At 31.4% G+C, this 16891-nt stretch overlaps 1 protein-coding gene across 1 annotated transcript in view; it reads left to right on the top strand.

Moving 5' to 3' along the window:
- LOC111707945 (transient receptor potential-gamma protein) overlaps nt 1-16891 on the top strand; it is a 61029-nt gene that overhangs the window by 21794 nt on the left and 22344 nt on the right. The window contains exons 6-19 of the mRNA XM_023481140.1: nt 1450-1560; nt 3133-3192; nt 3899-3988; nt 4848-4921; nt 6771-6841; nt 7706-7828; nt 8790-8847; nt 9622-9703; nt 9840-9861; nt 10172-10236; nt 12897-12975; nt 15087-15205; nt 16394-16464; nt 16718-16810. Coding sequence (XP_023336908.1) covers nt 1450-1560; nt 3133-3192; nt 3899-3988; nt 4848-4921; nt 6771-6841; nt 7706-7828; nt 8790-8847; nt 9622-9703; nt 9840-9861; nt 10172-10236; nt 12897-12975; nt 15087-15205; nt 16394-16464; nt 16718-16810 — 1118 coding nt within the window. The remainder of the gene's footprint in view (nt 1-1449; nt 1561-3132; nt 3193-3898; nt 3989-4847; nt 4922-6770; nt 6842-7705; nt 7829-8789; nt 8848-9621; nt 9704-9839; nt 9862-10171; nt 10237-12896; nt 12976-15086; nt 15206-16393; nt 16465-16717; nt 16811-16891) is intronic.

Genomic DNA, 16891 nt, shown 5'->3' with positions numbered 1-16891 from the left:
GAATGGATCCTGTAATCTCGCAATATGTTTAGATGTCGTCTTTGTTACAGCGAGTAATGTGGATGAAAAACATAATTTTTATAGTAAAAGCACAAGAAAGCTCAGAAGTTTCGGAATAATCTAAATATATAAATAGATTCTAGCAGCCATATAGAAAAGATTTAGGGGCTCCAGCAGCACCCCAAATCCTTGATTTAGTCAGAGTAGCGTGTTAAAAAATCCTATTTTAAAAGTTTTTAATAAAATAGCGGGTTTTCGTTCGAAATTCATAACTTAAACTTAACATTTAAACAGCTTAGAGACTTCTCTCAAAAAAATTCTTGAGCAGTCAAGCCTTATTTGACATAAATAAGAAATTAATAAAATAACCCTTAAATTTAAAAAGAGAATTATTGATGTTTAATTGGTTAAATTGGGATTGAAAGTCACAGCTTTATATATTATCGAATGTTAAATCTGAATGGTATGAACTATGTATATCCCTGTAAAGAAGAGACTGTAAAAGCAATTTGAAAAAAGAAAACTGTGTAAAGTTTATGAAAGAACAAGTTTGTAAATTGTAGGAAAAGTTTAAGCTGTTCATTGAATAGCATGTACTTTTCCTTTAGAAAACTAGAGAAAAATTCTAAACATGTGTTTATATTTCTGATTTAAAGAGATAAAAATTTAATTTTTTCTTTAATAAAATTCTGTATTAAATTAATATTAAATTATTCAAGAAAAGGAAATCAAGATATGTTAAATCATTGCACTAACTTTAAAAAGAATATATATTGCAAGAAAACTAGGCTTTTAGGTAGGGAAAAAAGTTGACATTTTAATTATTAAAATGCACCAAAATTTAAAAGAAAAATCGGCAAATTTTTTTTTTATTTATAAAAACAGTTCGTTTTTTATTGAACACGCAAACTTCTTTGGTTTCAAAATTTTTTTTTGATAATCTTCGGAAGAAGACCTATTCTTTAATAAAGATATTCCTGCTATAAGTATAATCACTGTAATCGTTTCTTTTTACTTATATTATATAAATGATTATTACTTACTGCATTATAGGCTTAACCCCAATCATATAAAAGATCAAACTACTTTAAACTATAGATTCCTTTTCTGAAAACGTTTCCCCAAAATTCTACTTGAAGATTTATTTGTCGGGTCGATATCACGTAATCGACTTAAAACTAACGTTCATTTAATGATAATGATATTCTCTGCAACTTCGTTAATTGCAAAAGTATTTATGAGAAAAATAAGTTTAAAAACTACATATGCCAGTTTGCTTTACTTTACAAAGTTCTGCCATCAATTCAGCAAATAAATGGACTTCTGCTTTATGTTGAGATTTGAGAGAAATATGCGACGCCTCTACTTTAAATCAATCTCTGACAATGGTGGATAATTTAGTATTCAAAATGCATCTTTTATTCATTAAAAGCTGATATTTTTATTCAGGGATTGCGGAAACAGTGCCAAAACTTCGCAACTGCACTTCTTGATCATACAAGGAGTAGTCAGGAACTAGAGATTTTACTTAACCATGATCCATCAGGACCAGAATACAAGGTAACTATAGTAGATTATACAAGGAGTAGTCATGAACTAGAGATTTTACTTAACCATGATCCATCAGGACCAGTTTACAAGGTAACTATAGTAGATTATACAAGGAGTAGTCATGAACTAGAGATTTTACTTAACCATGATCCATCAGGACCAGAATACAAGGTAACTATAGTAGATCATACAAGGAGCAGTCAGGAACTAGAGATTTTACTTAACCATGATCCATCAGGACCAGAATACAAGGTAACTATAGATCATAAAAGGAGTAGTCATGAACTAGAGATTTTACTTAACCATGATCCATCAGGACCAGAATATAAGGTAACTATACATCATACAAGGAGTAGTCAAGAACTAGATATTTTACTTAACCATGATCCATCAGGACCAGAATACAAGGTAACTATAGATCATACAAGGAGTTGTCAGGAACTAGAGATTTTACTTAACCATGATTCATCAGGACCAGAATACAAGGTAACTATAGATCATACGAGGAGTTGTCAGGAACTAGAGATTTTACTTAACCATGATCCATCAGGACAAGAATACAAGGTAACTACTTCTGTTGGAATTTTGAAATTACAACCATCTCTTGTTCAAAATTATGATCAGAATTCTAGGCATTTATAAAAAATGTTTTATTTCGCATTATTCGCCATTTCTAACTTAATTTGGTAAATTCAATATTATGAACAAAAAGGTTTTTTAAAACAGTGTCGACTACAGTGTAAAAGTGAGGCTGAAAAAAGAATTTTGCGTAATCCACCAACATTCTTAGATTACTTTTTATCCTTGAAAGATAAGATCCTTCATCCTGAGAACTAGTTTTGACATATTTTAACTCTATTTTCTCAGATCTAATTTCCTCCCCGGAAGAATGTTTAAATGCAGATACTTATATCAAGGCTTAGAAATATTTCTCGTTCTGTTTATACTTCTACAGGTTCAAACTTTTGTATATTTAGATATATTTTTTAATCTTGGTCGATTTTCCGCATAATTTATGGAATTAAACTTAAACCCTTCAATTTGAAATTTGTGTTTTTTTTCTGTTCAAAATATAATTTAGCATAGGAGGTCAAACCTTTCTTATTTTAAATGTCAATTACATTCGGTTGGTTTTCCTCCCCCCCTGGTGGTTTGATTTAATCCATTGGATACAGCCGTCAGTTTTATCATTTCTTGAAGTCATAACTTAATAAGTGTTGTAAATCTTGGGATCAAGCATTGATCTCCATCTTTTGCAGACCTAACAATTCCGACATGGTCATATCCTCCAGGATAGCATTGATCCTTAAATTTAAAAGTACCCACATTGAATATTGAGATCAAGTCTTCAAGATTAACGGAACATCACACAAAATTGATTTCCGACCTCTTCATTTCTCCCATGTCTTAAAATAGATTCAAAATTTAAAAGTGTGTGCTGTGGATATCGAGTTCTATCCCAGCCATTAATCAAATCCTCAGATCTGCACCTGAAATCTAGAACTCAATGGGGGATATAGTGGGATATGTCTCTTTCTTAATCTTTAAAAAAAAATTAATAATTATTTAAACTTTTTCCAGCATGGTGAGAGAATGCATTTGAATAGACTGAAGCTAGCAATCAAGTATAGACAGAAAAAGGTAACAAAAAGAATGAATTAATAAAAAACGCAAAACGAATTTTTTTTCAAAAATTTATTTTTTTCAACAAATACTACATTTTATATTTAAAAATGTTTTTTGTGAAATTGGATTAAACATCCTATTATTATTATTATACACCAAAAAAAAATTTTTCTATGAAATGTCTCACGCCAATTTATTCTTATCATGAAGATTTTTTTTAATTTTGTAGATTTCTTTGCTCTTACCCAATCCTTTATTTTTTATGTGGAGAAGATTATAGAAGAAAATAACAATTTCATTATTAATAAAATAAAAGAAAAGCCACAAATAAAAACCTATTCTGGGTGTTTACTAATTAAATACTGTTTAATCCAAATTGCTTGTTCCACCACTGAAATGGCAATTTCGAGGAGGTTATAAATAACAGAACGGTGTTATACAAATTATAGTGAATAAAAAAGGTGAACGATGATTTTTGTGTAAAAATTAGTTATCGGTATTTCTAGTATTTCTTAAAAGGACTATAAAATGTAGTCTTGGTTAAATCCAACTCCATTTATCGATTGGACTATCAGATTGACTAAGGTACCCTTAAAAGCTTTGTTTCATCAAGAATAAGCGATATATCCATGTTTTTCTCTTTTTACAACGAATGGTTTCAACTATGGGTTCTTTGAAAAAAAAACCTGTTTATTTCGGCAATAATTATTTTGTTTTTTAGTTTGTAGCACATCCAAATGTTCAACAATTACTTGCGTCCATATGGTATGAAGGACTTCCTGGATTTAGACAAATGAATATGGTGCTCCAGGTATGGAATGAATATAGTGCTCAAGGTAGGAAATGAATATGGTGCTCCAGGAAATGAATATGGTGCTCCAGGTAGGAAATGAATATGGTGCTCCAGGATATGAAGATGGTGCTCCAGGTAGGAAATGAAGATAGTGCTCCATTTAGGAAATGAATATAGTGCTCCATGTAGGAAATGAATATAGTGCTCCAGGTAGGAAATGAATATGGTGCTCCAGGTAGGAAATGAATATGGTGCTCCAGGAAATGAATATGGTGCTCCAGGAAATGAATATGGTGCTCCAGAAAATAAATTGTGCCACAGAAATATCAATAATCTTTTGATTTTCCCCTTCAACAAATTCTAGTTTTTGTTACAAAAACTTTTTAATTATTTAAGCAAATGTTTGGATTAATATCTTTACTAAGCATAAAAGATTTCGTTTACCTGAGTATTTCAAGTAAAAGTGTATATTACAGTGGTTCGCGATTATATCAATACAATAAAGACAACTTTCGATTCAAATTTTCATTTATATCAAGCTTCTAAGCAGTATAGATACACATAAACATGAAAGCAAACAGAAGCTGTGGATTAAAAAAGCTTCTCTTTGATTAATTGTAAACTTGTAAATTCGAAAAAAACTTGTTAAACAATCAACTTAAATAAAAAAGTCCTCTTCATTGTATTGATATAATCGCCTACCACTGTACCTTTTCTTTCTTTAAAGACCGACTGTAGAAGTTCTAGGTTTAACCTAAACATTCATTAAAGGGACTGTCTCTGTATTTTAAAGTGACCTTTTGTTTTTAGAGTTATTACCCTTTCATCAATATAGCGCTTTTTCAAAATCCTTTTAATTAACACATGATTTTTTCAGGCATTAGAGGTCTGCAGAATTGGTTTATTATTTCCTTTTTTCTCCATCACATACATTATTTGCCCTTGGATTAGGTAAATTGTATNCAGGGGAAGACCGTTTCTGAAAATTTGTTAATTAATGCATAACGTAATTTTTTATATTTCGGAACATTATCTAAGATGCTAAGATACTCCAGATTTACGTGTTAAATAGGCTAATGTCGAATCGATTTCGATGGTGATCGCTACTATATAATCTTACTTCTATATATGTTGCGTCTATAAGGAGAAAAGGGTTAAAAACGTCTCATACTGAAGGACGTAGGGCCCATACAAATTCACGAAATTGCATCATTTCACTCAGATTGTAAACAATTCAATTAAATTTAAAACAAATCATTAAGATGTTATAACCTACATGTCGAATATAATGCATTCATACTTAGTTGATATTTCATTATATATTTTATTTTTTTGTACACGATTTACTCTAAAAGATGATTATTTTGCCGCTAGGCGTCTCTACCTTCGACATTACAGGGGTTCCACGCGGGAGAGACACCTGGCGGCCAAAAAAATCGTCCATTGTCAATTTTCGCGAACACTTACTTTAATCTTAACACCTAACGTCGGAAACATTTGATATTTCAAACTTTGAATTCTGTTAGATTAAATAATATAGATTTAAAAAATCAAAGATTGTAATCACCATGGATAAGAAACTTTGAGTTTTTGGCAAAAACTCAGTTCCATTCTGAACTCTTTCTTTCCATCAGAAGTTTAAAACATTTGTGTTTTTGTGCTGAATAAAGAAATAAATGGAAGTACTAGATAAAACGATCCTTTTATGAAAATATCGGAATGGTCTGTCTGCAGTTGAGTAATATTTCAAATCTATCCAATTCTCAGATTCACAGTGTATAATATATCAAAGATTTCATAACATCTATTTTCACAGTTTAACGTACATTTGGTTATAGTAAGCACATATCACAGGTTAACGTGCATTCATTTCTTGTAAGCAAATATTACAGGTTAACGTGCCTTTATTTATGCGAGCACATATCACCAGGTTAACGTTAAAGTTCTTGTAAGCACATATTACAGCTAAACGTACATTTAGTTCCTGTAAGCACATATCACAGGTTAACGTAATTCAAACTATTTCTGAATTAAAAACATATTTCTGGATTAAAAACATATTTCTGGATTAAACACATTTCTGGATTAAAAACACATTTCTGGATTAAAAACATATTTCTGGATTAAAAAAATATTTCTGGATTAAAAACATATTTCTGGATTAAAAACACATTTCTGGTAAACATATTTCTCGATTAAAAACATATTTCTGGATTAAAAACATATTTCTGGATTAAAAACACATTTCTGGATTAAAAACACATTTATGGATTAAAAACATATTTCTGGATTAAAAACACATTTCTGGATTAAAAACATATTTCTGGATTAAAAACACATTTCTGGATTAAAAACATATTTCTGGATTAAAAACACATTACTGGATTAAAAACATATTTCTGGATTAAAAACATATTTCTGGATTAAAAATATATTTCTGGATTAAAAACATATTTCTGGATTAAAAACATATTTCTGGATCAAAAACGCTAATTAACTTCCTCATAGAAAACAGGTCAACAAGCATCGGGATAAACTGCATTTTTTATCAGAAATAATTAAGAAATAGTTCGGTGTCCGAATTTAATGAATTTTAGCCGCGTCTTAAATCCACCAAAAACCGATTTCAATTAAGCGCCGGCTTAAATCTTGAAACATTTAATACAATTTTAAGTGAAACCAACCATATTTGAGCCGCTGCTTAAATTTAAGTCGCCGCTCAAATTCTTTAAATTCAGCCTCGGTTTTGAGAAATCCAGTGAAGGAATGAAACATATCTTAATATTTTCTTTGTGTTTAGGATGTCTCAGATGATGAGAAAACCTTTTATCAAATTTATTTGCAACTCTGCCTCATACTTCACATTTTTATGTAAGTAGTGAATCAAATTAATTAAACAGCTGTGTGTAAAGCTTTAATGCTAGCACACAAAAAAAAAATTCAAAATAAAGACAATTTTGTTTGAAATTTTTATATATATCTGACAAGTTGTCCTTTATTTTTGTTTTATTTTTGTAAAATCAATTTTCTAAAGCGTAAAAACATTCCCGTAAAAGACGAAAAGTAACTTTCAATCAATTAAAATAAGTTTTAGCTATTTTGAACTTAATAAGTTTATTTTTTATACATAATATATATCTAAATTCGAATCTTTAAAGAGGGTCAACCATGACAAATATTTCTTTTATTAAAAATGTAGACCTAAATTGATGTAAACGTTATTGCAAGTGACTCTCTTTTCAAAGAGGGACATGCCCAATTCACAATAGTGGTCTCCTCACAATTGTAGTTTGTGGTATTTCAACTACAGAAGCAACAGAGGAATTTTTTTAATTTAGAACTTTTTTAAACAAAGAAGTCTTCCAAACTATTGCTTTGCTAAGGTATCGTTGTGAATCGATCATGTACCTCTTTCAATGAAGGTTCACTTAACATCACAAAAACTTTAATTTTTAAAGTCTTTAGTCAACTTCATTGTGGTGTGTACCAACATCAACTATATTATGGTGTGTACCAACATCAACACCAAATGAATTGAGTTTTTGCCACAAGCCAAAATTCTCAAATCTAAATATCTGCGCAATCTGAAAGTTTAAACCTTTGATGTTTAAAACTTATATCATTTGCCTTAAAAAATCACATAGAAATATCTCAGGTCTACAACATTGGGTTGCAAAGATATAAGGGTTTGTGGCAAACACTCAATTCCTTTAAAATCTATTAATATTTGTTTAGTTTTGTTAATACTGGCGTCTCAGCGGATAGAAGATATGATTGGTTGGGAGTTTAATTCTAATGCAACTAAACGGGGTGCTTCGCCTTCCCTTGTAGAATCCTTTATTCTCGCCTGGGTTGCAGGTCAACTTTACATCAACAGTATTATTTATAGAAATCATCATCATTGGAGACCTTCTCGGTCATCTCATTGGAGATCAATAAATTTCCATCAGATATCACTAAAAATATAGATTTTCTTAGAGCAATGTTCTTATGAAATGCTCGAAAGTCGATGAAAATCGATGAAAATCGATGAAAATCGGGAGTCTCGGATGGGATGCAGTGGGATCTACGATAGTATTTCAATGTTAGTACAACAATGACGATGATTTCTTCCCAGGCTTTTTAAAATGTATAAAAACTGTTTATCCCGATCTGAGGTCGACTTCCAACGCAAGTGGATTTTACTTGTGCGCAATTGGGAGCCCTGTAAACTCCGCGCAACGGAATTCCGATTGGGAACTGAAATGTATTTCTAAATTATTTTGGAATTTTTCCTTAGTATAAGTTACTGGATCAAAAAAAAAATACATCTTAATTGAATTATTGAATCATTTCAGGAATATATTAAATAAATAGCAACATGAAACATAATGTCTTTTTTTTAACTAAATATTTATATTTTCCGTTTCTTGTTAAATGTGTATAATTGTGTTACATAATTGGTATTACAAGTATAAAATTTTAAATGAGATACGGAAATTAATTGTAATACAAATTTTGAGTAAGATTAAGTACTGTGTCTTTTAAATTAGGATAATAAAAAATGAAGAAGAATATGAAGAAGAATATCGCATGTTACAGAACCAAACAATATTTAAAATTGATTTAATCAATATTTAAAATTGATTTAATTAATATTGAAAATTTATTTAATCAATATTTAGAATTAATTTTAATCAATTTTAAAATTGATTTAATCAATATTTAAAATTGATTGAATCAATATTTAAAATAGATTTAATCAATGTTTAGGACTCCTGTGGGTCAAAATTTATGATTGATTTTATCAATATTTAGGATTGATTTGATAAATCTTTAGGTTTGATCTGGAGCGAGATCAAACAGCTATGGGATGTAGGGATGCGAGAGTATATCAGGAATCTTTTAAACAACATTTTTCATGATTGTATTATGAATGAAAAGTTTAAAAATTACTGAATTTAATATTATTCAAAAGTAAGAAGTTCAGAATTTTGTTTCAGCGAATAAAGTGAAATTAAATAAATTTTATTTTACATTTAAATATTCAAATTATCTTTTACAGAAATTTTAAACTTTATTTTTTTCGGATACATTCAACAGAGAATCCAATTTTTACCTGTAAAACTTTTTTTTTATTTAGAAAATTTGTTTCTTATTTTTTACCACAAAAATCCATGCGCACACTTTTAGCGATCCGTGGCCAAAGGTCATCAAATCTCAAAAAGGTACATTGTTAAACAATGTTCAGAGACGATCCTGTTTCGTCTAGGATTAATTGTACATTGTTACACAATGTTCAGAGACGATCCTGTTTCGTCTAGGATTAATTGTTTATTGTTACACAATGTTTAGAGACGATCCTGTTTCGTCTAGGATTAATTGTTCATTGTTACACAATGTTCAGAGACTATCCTGTTTCGTCTAGGATTCATTGTTCTCTTTAGCTTTAAAGCCAGCTTTTTCAACCTTTCTAATCATTCAACCTTTAAAATACGACATTAAACTTCAAAAACCAAATTCAGGTCGTCATTGCAGTATCATTATTTTTTGGTAACCCTGTATTGATCCATGGTCTATTGTTTTTTTTTTTACCGCTGAATGTCTTATTACTGGTCTAGAACTTTGTTGAAATGTTGTTAAAAATGTTGTTTAATGGACTTACTATCTAGTGATATGTGGAATGTTGTGGACTTTATAACAAACTCCTTATACGTTGCAACAATAGCGCTTCGCCTCGTGGCTTACTACGATGTAAACATTTTTTTTTGTAAAAAAATTTGAAATAGTCATTTTTTTTTTAAAGAAATCTAAATATATTGTAGAATATTTTAAATTAAATTTGTATTTTATTCTTGACAAAAGTTTTTTTTAACAAATGTTATTTTAGGTTCAAACAGAACTGGCGTTAGGCAAGAATATACTTTTACAAAGTTTATAAATCTATAAAGAATTGAGGAATATTTTTACTCGAAGAAATATTTCATACTTTTCTTTTGATTTTGATAAAAATTGATGGTACCCTAAAATCTATTTTGTGACACAAAAAAACGTTCTAGTTGTTTCTCATTAAAAGAAAGGTTTAAAGCGTACACAAAAATTTAGAATGCAGTGACATTTTATTAAGCTCGACTCAATTAAAAAAAAATATTTTTTTTTTTTGGGAAAATCAAAGGTCTAATCGAAGGTGCCTTGAGTAAAGGTATATACTTGTAATTGAAGGGGTAGATACTCTGGAACTACCTAGAGAGCAATGGGATGCTTGGGATCCTACTCTTATATCAGAGGTAAAGGGGAAGGGATAATTCAGGGGGGTAGGGAGTGGGATGCTTGGGATCCTACTCTTATATCAGAGGTAAAGGGCAGGGGGGTAGATCAAAGAGGTAGGGGTAGGAATTCTTGGGATCCTACTCTTATATCATAGGTAAAGGGGAGGGAGGGGGTTAGATTAAGGGGGTAGGGAGTGAGATGGTTGGGATCCTACTCTTATACCATAGGTAAAGGGCAGGGGGGTAGATCAAAGAGGTAGGGGTAGGAATTCTTGGGATCCTACTCTTATATCAGAGGTAAAGGGGAGGAGGGTAGATCAAAGAGGTAGGGTAGGAATTCTTGGAATCCTACTCTTATATCAGAGGTAAAGGGGAGGGGGGTAGATCAAAGAGGTAGCGGGTAGGAATTCTTGGGATCCTACTCTTATATCAGAGGTACAGCGGGGAGGGGAGTAGGTCAGGGGGGTAGATTAAGAAGGTAGGGAGTGGGAGATGAAGGGTTTGTGAATTTAAATGTTTAGCAAGGGAGAGGGGTATCTTGATTTATATATTAATGTAAAGCAGAATTGGAAGTAATAACTCATTTGAGAAAAACAACCGATTATGAGGGATTGTAAACACACGTGCGGGGGGGAGGGGGGTCTTGATGCAATATAAGAAAAATAGAAAAAAATAGAAAGTTCAATTCAGAAAAAGATTATCAATAATTGTAAAGTTTGTTTGTATGTCCTATCATAATTAACTTTGACCGATTTGTCTCAAATTTTGATTTTGAAACTCGTTAAAGAAACATGAGTGTTCTTGGTTTAAAAATTCTAAGTTGGTTAGGATTCACATTTTTAAAGAAAGTTAGGTTTCTAGGCAAGGGTCCCAAGCTAGCATTTTATAAAAGATAAGGGTCCCAAGCTAGCATTATATAAAAGACAAGGATCCCAATCTAGCATTATATAAAAGACAAGGTCCAAAAAAGAAATTTTCCCAATTCAAGAATCGGTAGTGCTCTTATTGATAAATATAAAATAAATAGAACCAAAGTGCTTCTTTATATTATAATGAATCTTTTTTACTTTTTATTTGGTAAAATAATGAAAACTAACCAAATCGATGACTGGTTTTACTATTTTGGACTAAATGACTTTTTAACAATTTTTAATTTTAACAAAGAACCTCCAAATTCTTGATATTAGAAGTCTTTGGTGCTGTTTTATAACTGAACATTATGTTTTACAATCTATCTAAAAAATATATTAATAAAAAAAGACTAAATAAAAATCCGGTTTACTGCGGATAACGTTCATAAAGTTGTTGCCCTTTTATCACTATGAAAACTCTCAGTGCAAGATCGTTAATATATTTGAGCTGCAAAAATGTGCATTTTTGAAACGATGCACATTGCACACAGTTAAGAATTATGCATCAACTACGGAGAACGGGCCGACTTTAAAGAGTCGCCATGCAGATACCCTTTGTTTAACCTTTTTGCAGCTAAGCTAGGGATTGGCAGTTTTCTCTTATCTAAAAACGAACTGATTGTTTTGATAACGACGATAAACGAAACGGTCGTTTACTTTATTTCAAAATTTGCCTTCAAAGCACAACTTTAATTTTTTTTAAAAGATTGTTCGGTTTTTCAAAAAACAAAACGAAACGACAGTTTTTCCTTCGTTTTAAAAAACGATACCCATCTCTTTCTGTAGCCCTGTAGAAATGCTTGTAAATTTTTGTCTTTAAAAGTCCATATTTTAGGGTTTCTAGTATTGATTTTTGCTATCTATATATGAATTTGGTATGTCAGTCTGTTTGTCTGGGTGTCTGTTTGTTTGTATCCAATAAACGTCAAAACGGCTGAACGATCGGGCCCAAATTTTTTGTGGGACATCACGTGGCCCCAGGGAAGGTTTATGAATGATCAAAATTTCAACTATTTGTTTACATCAAAATTTGATTTTCATTAAATTTGTTAAAAATTTTGAAAATCCACGAAATTTTTTGTTAAAATCCGCGAACTTTTTTTTGTTTTGTTTTACGATGTACACAAAAAGAACATGTTCACAATTAAAATAGAAGATGGGCGCGAAGCGCCCTTTAAAGACTAGTTATTAATAATGTTAATACCAAAAATAATAATAAATCTTTTAGATTTTTTTAATCGTCAAAAAATCTATTTCTTAGCAATTTTATCCAGATTTAATTTATTCTGATTAAATTTTTGTTATATTGAAATCTCAATTCGAATTTAAATACTTTTTAAATTTAACTTTCCCAATACAGGGGGAAATTATTCTAAATTGAGTTAATTTAAAACGCTTAGAATAAATTTAGCTCTTTTTCAAAACCTTTAAAAAGTGTTCTAGGATTATTGATTTGCTTTCATTAAAAAATGCAACATTTTTCAATTTTAATGACCCTCCATCATGTCAGATTCACAACGACGTCTTTGTTTGAACAATTATGAAACTGAATAACAAGATTTAGAACCCACCATTGAAAATAATCAATATTCAGTCAGAAAAATAAAGATATATGATTTATTTCTGATTAGATTAACAAGGTGAATCGGTCCATGCCTATTGCCCACGCCTCTCTTTAAATGGATTGTTATTTAAAATGATTGTTAAACTCTTTTTAACAGCACTGAAAATTCTCTACAATACCTGGTTAAAAAATATATTTTTAAGGTTTCTTTGAGCCGGATGGTTATGGATATCATGAAGTTCTGTGCTCTCTATATTCTAGTTCTTTTTGCCTTCTCCTGTGGTAAGTTTTAAAATAGAGGGTCAACCATTTTTATTTTAAAACAAACTAAACCCACGCTATCAATTCCAATTTACAAATAAATATATTATTGCAACCTTTGACATTTTATATAATGATTTTTGTTCCATCTATAGTCGGGGTTTAAAATGTTAAAGATTGTAAAGATATAATTTATTTCATGAAAAATTGTTGTCCTGGATGAGTAGAGCAGATTTAATGATATAAAGGAAGTAGCTAATTGAACAATGCAGATTAACTTCAACCACTTCGCTTCAGATTTACCCGGCGAACAAGAGAACTGGCTAAACCGTGGTATATGGTTCATCTACTTCTCACTTTGAATCGGTGGTTCAAATTTCACCGGCAATGTTTTTTATATATTCAATGCTAATTACTCCATCGGAGGGATGGTAATTTACACTCAGGGCACTAATTACTTCATCGGAGGGATGATAAATAGCACTCAGGACACTAATTATTCCATCAGATGGATGGTATTTAAAACTCAGGGCACAAATTATTCCATCAAAGGATTGTAATTTACACTCAGGACACTAATTACTCTTTCGAAGGGATAATATTTAACACTCAGGGCACTAATTACTCCATTGGAGGGATGGTAATTTAAACTGAGGACACTAATTACTTCACTGGAGGGAGGATAATTAACACCCAGGACGCTAATTACTCTACCTACCGGAAGTATGGTAACTAACACTTGAGACACTAATCACTCTATCAGAGGGATGGTATTTAACACTCAGGACACTAATTACTTCACCAGAGGGATGGTAATTAACACTCAGGGCACTAATTACTTCACCAGAGGGATGGTAATTAACACTCAGGGCACTAATTACTCTTCCGGAGGTTTACCCGATGTATGGTAATTAACACTCAGGACACCAATTACTCAATTGAAGGGATGGTAATTAACACTTAGAACACTAATTGCAACACCAGAGGGATGGAAATTAACAGTCAGGACACTAATTACTCCATATTCAACGTCTTCATTGTTAATCACCATCCCTCCGGTGGAATTATTATAGTGTCCTGAGCGTTAATTAGCATCCCTCCGGTGGAGTGATTAGTGTCCTGAGAGTAAATTAGCATCCCTCTGGTATAATAATTAGTGTCTTGATTATTAAATACTATCCCTTCTGTGGAGTAATTAGTGTCCTGAGTGTTAGTTACCATCCCTCCGGTGGAGTGATTAGTGCCCTGAGAGTTAATTACCACCCCTCTTGTATAATAATTAGTGTCTTGATTGTTGATAACTATCCCTTCGGTGGAGTAATTAGTGTCCTGAGTGTTAATTACCATCCCTCCGGTGGAGTGATTAGTGCCCTAAGTGTTTGGTACCATCCCTCCGGTGGAGTGATTAGTGCCCTGAGAGTTAATTACCATCCCTCTGGTGTAGTGATTAGTGCCCTGAGAGTTAATAACCATCCCTCTAGTGGAGTGATTAGTGCCCTGAGAGTTAATAACCATCCCTCTGGTGTAGTGATTAGTGCCCTGAGAGTTAATAACCATCCCTCTAGTGGAGTAATTAGTGCCCTGAGTGTAGCTGGCCAAACGGTTGGACCAAATTCGATAAAGGAACTGAGTTTTTGCCACAATTTCTGATTTAAATAGCTATATCTTTGCAACCTGATGGTGTAAACCTTTGATATTTCAAACTATCATAATTTGATCTAAAATGATTCATAGTTTGAAATATCTAAGGTCTCCAACATTATAATGCAAAGATATAGGGATAAGTAAATCAGAGTTTGTGACAAAAACTCAATTTCTTTCAGGGAGCCCTTGACATTGTTGAAATTTCACTGGCAACGCAACGCCAGCTGCTATGGTACTATGCTGAATATAAATTGTCTAGGAATGAACCAGCTGCTATGGTACTATGCTGAATATAAATTGTCTAGGAATGAAGCAGCTGCTATGGTACTATGCTGAATATGAATTGTCTAGGAATGAACCAGCTGCTATGGTACTATGCTGAATATAAATTGTCTAGGAATGAAGCAGCTGCTATGGTACTATGCTGAATATGAATGTCTAGGAATGAACCAGCTGCTATGGTACTATGCTGAATATAAATTGTCTAGGAATGAACCAGCTGCTATGGTACTATGCTGAATTAGAAAAACAGAAATGTGTAGAAGATTCAGGGAATAACAACATTACAACCATTGAAAACCTGACGGGAGGAAGGAAAAATAACAGGGTTAGTAAACATATGACGATATGCAAAGAAGATGGCTATACCTAATTCACTACGGTTCCATTTAAAGCTTTGTCTGATTTCAGAATTAAACACTTTAACCCGTAGAAAACGACAATTAAATAATTATAAAATCAGCTGATTATCCCCATGGAAAAATTTTCCTAACTTATTTAGAAATAATACACAGTAAAAACATCTCATTTATCTCAATAATATTGTTAAACAATGTTACTTAACCAGTCTCTCCCTTTAAAAATCTTGGAAAGTTCAACTTAGAAACTTTATAAAATGAATTTTAGTAAAATAAAAATTTGAATTTTAGAATAGTTGAGAAAGTAAAATTATGAAATTACAATTTATACAATATATAAGAATTACCAAAAAATTTTGTTATAAAATTTGAATTTTTTATATAAAATATTTTTTATCCTTCCGGTTTTGATCCTCGATTAACAGAACTGAACAAAAAATTTAATGTTTTAAACCATAAGTTAAAAAAGTTATGTTTTAAACCATAAGTTTAAAAGTTAGTTAAACTTGAATGATTCATGATAATAAAACCTAATATCAAAGTTTGATCCAAAATTTTAAATTTGAAAAAGTTTAAGAACTTGTAGCATTTCAGCATTGAAATAATAATGTCAAAAAAGAACTCTAGTTTAGCCACAATTTCTCGAATTTCTAATCCCTATATCTTTTCAACCTGATGGTGGTGTAAACCTTTGATTTTTCAAGCGTAGAATATTTTATCTGACAGAATTTATAGCAAATGTTTAGGACATCGGGTTGCACAAATAAAGGGATAAGAAAAATCTGAATTTGTGGCCGGAGAAGAACTTTTAATTTATTTTGATAAACCATGAACTTTAAAAAAGTGTTAGATAAAATATTGGAAATACCAAAAGATTTATACACTCAAGGACCGAATCTTATGAATTGGAGTTGTCACTAAACTACCTCCCGCCGGTTCACATCCTGAATCACCAATTCTAATCCTCGTGAATATTAAACTTTGAATCGATGATTCAGAATTTGAACCGGCAAAAGAGTGCAGCGACCTCTCATAAATTCATTGAATTCCGTCCTGAATAAAGATAAAAGAAAATTCATGTATGCATGGCTAGGTTCATGGTTCCTTCAGACTTATGACAAATGTTTTAAAAACTATATATTTGATTATTATGCTAGATGGCGTATGAGAAGAATGATAAGATTGTTGTAGAGATAAACCATTGTCTTGCATACAGAAGATTTGAAAAGTAAGTACAAAAACGGTAAAAAGTTTTTTTAATCTTTCTCTCTACGCCATTTTAAACATTAAATTAAAGGAAGTGTAATTGTAATTTCAGGTGAGCCTCCATTTAAAGAGGGCCATACTCGATTCACAACGGTACTTTATCCGATAAATCACGTGGAAGATACCGTTTTTCTGGTTGAAATTTACCCCTCCGCATATTCATATTGTTTAATTTAGTATTTATATTCAAATAAAATTACAATATTTGAATCTAGTATTTGGGAAACCTCGCAGACTCTATACTGGGCTTCCTTCGGCCTAGTGGACCTCGACAATTTCGAGTTGACCGGCATCAAGGAGTTTACCAGGTATCTATCTATCTATCTACCTACCTACTTAGTTACCTATCTATTCATCTTTTCTATCTAAGTATCATGTCTATTATATCT

Source organism: Eurytemora carolleeae, unplaced genomic scaffold (assembly GCF_000591075.1).
Source record: "Eurytemora carolleeae unplaced genomic scaffold, Eaff_2.0 scaffold849, whole genome shotgun sequence".
NCBI lineage: Eukaryota > Metazoa > Arthropoda > Copepoda > Calanoida > Temoridae > Eurytemora > Eurytemora carolleeae.
The sequence above is the reverse complement of the archived record's forward strand: the minus strand, read 5'-3'. Positions and strand labels throughout refer to the sequence as shown.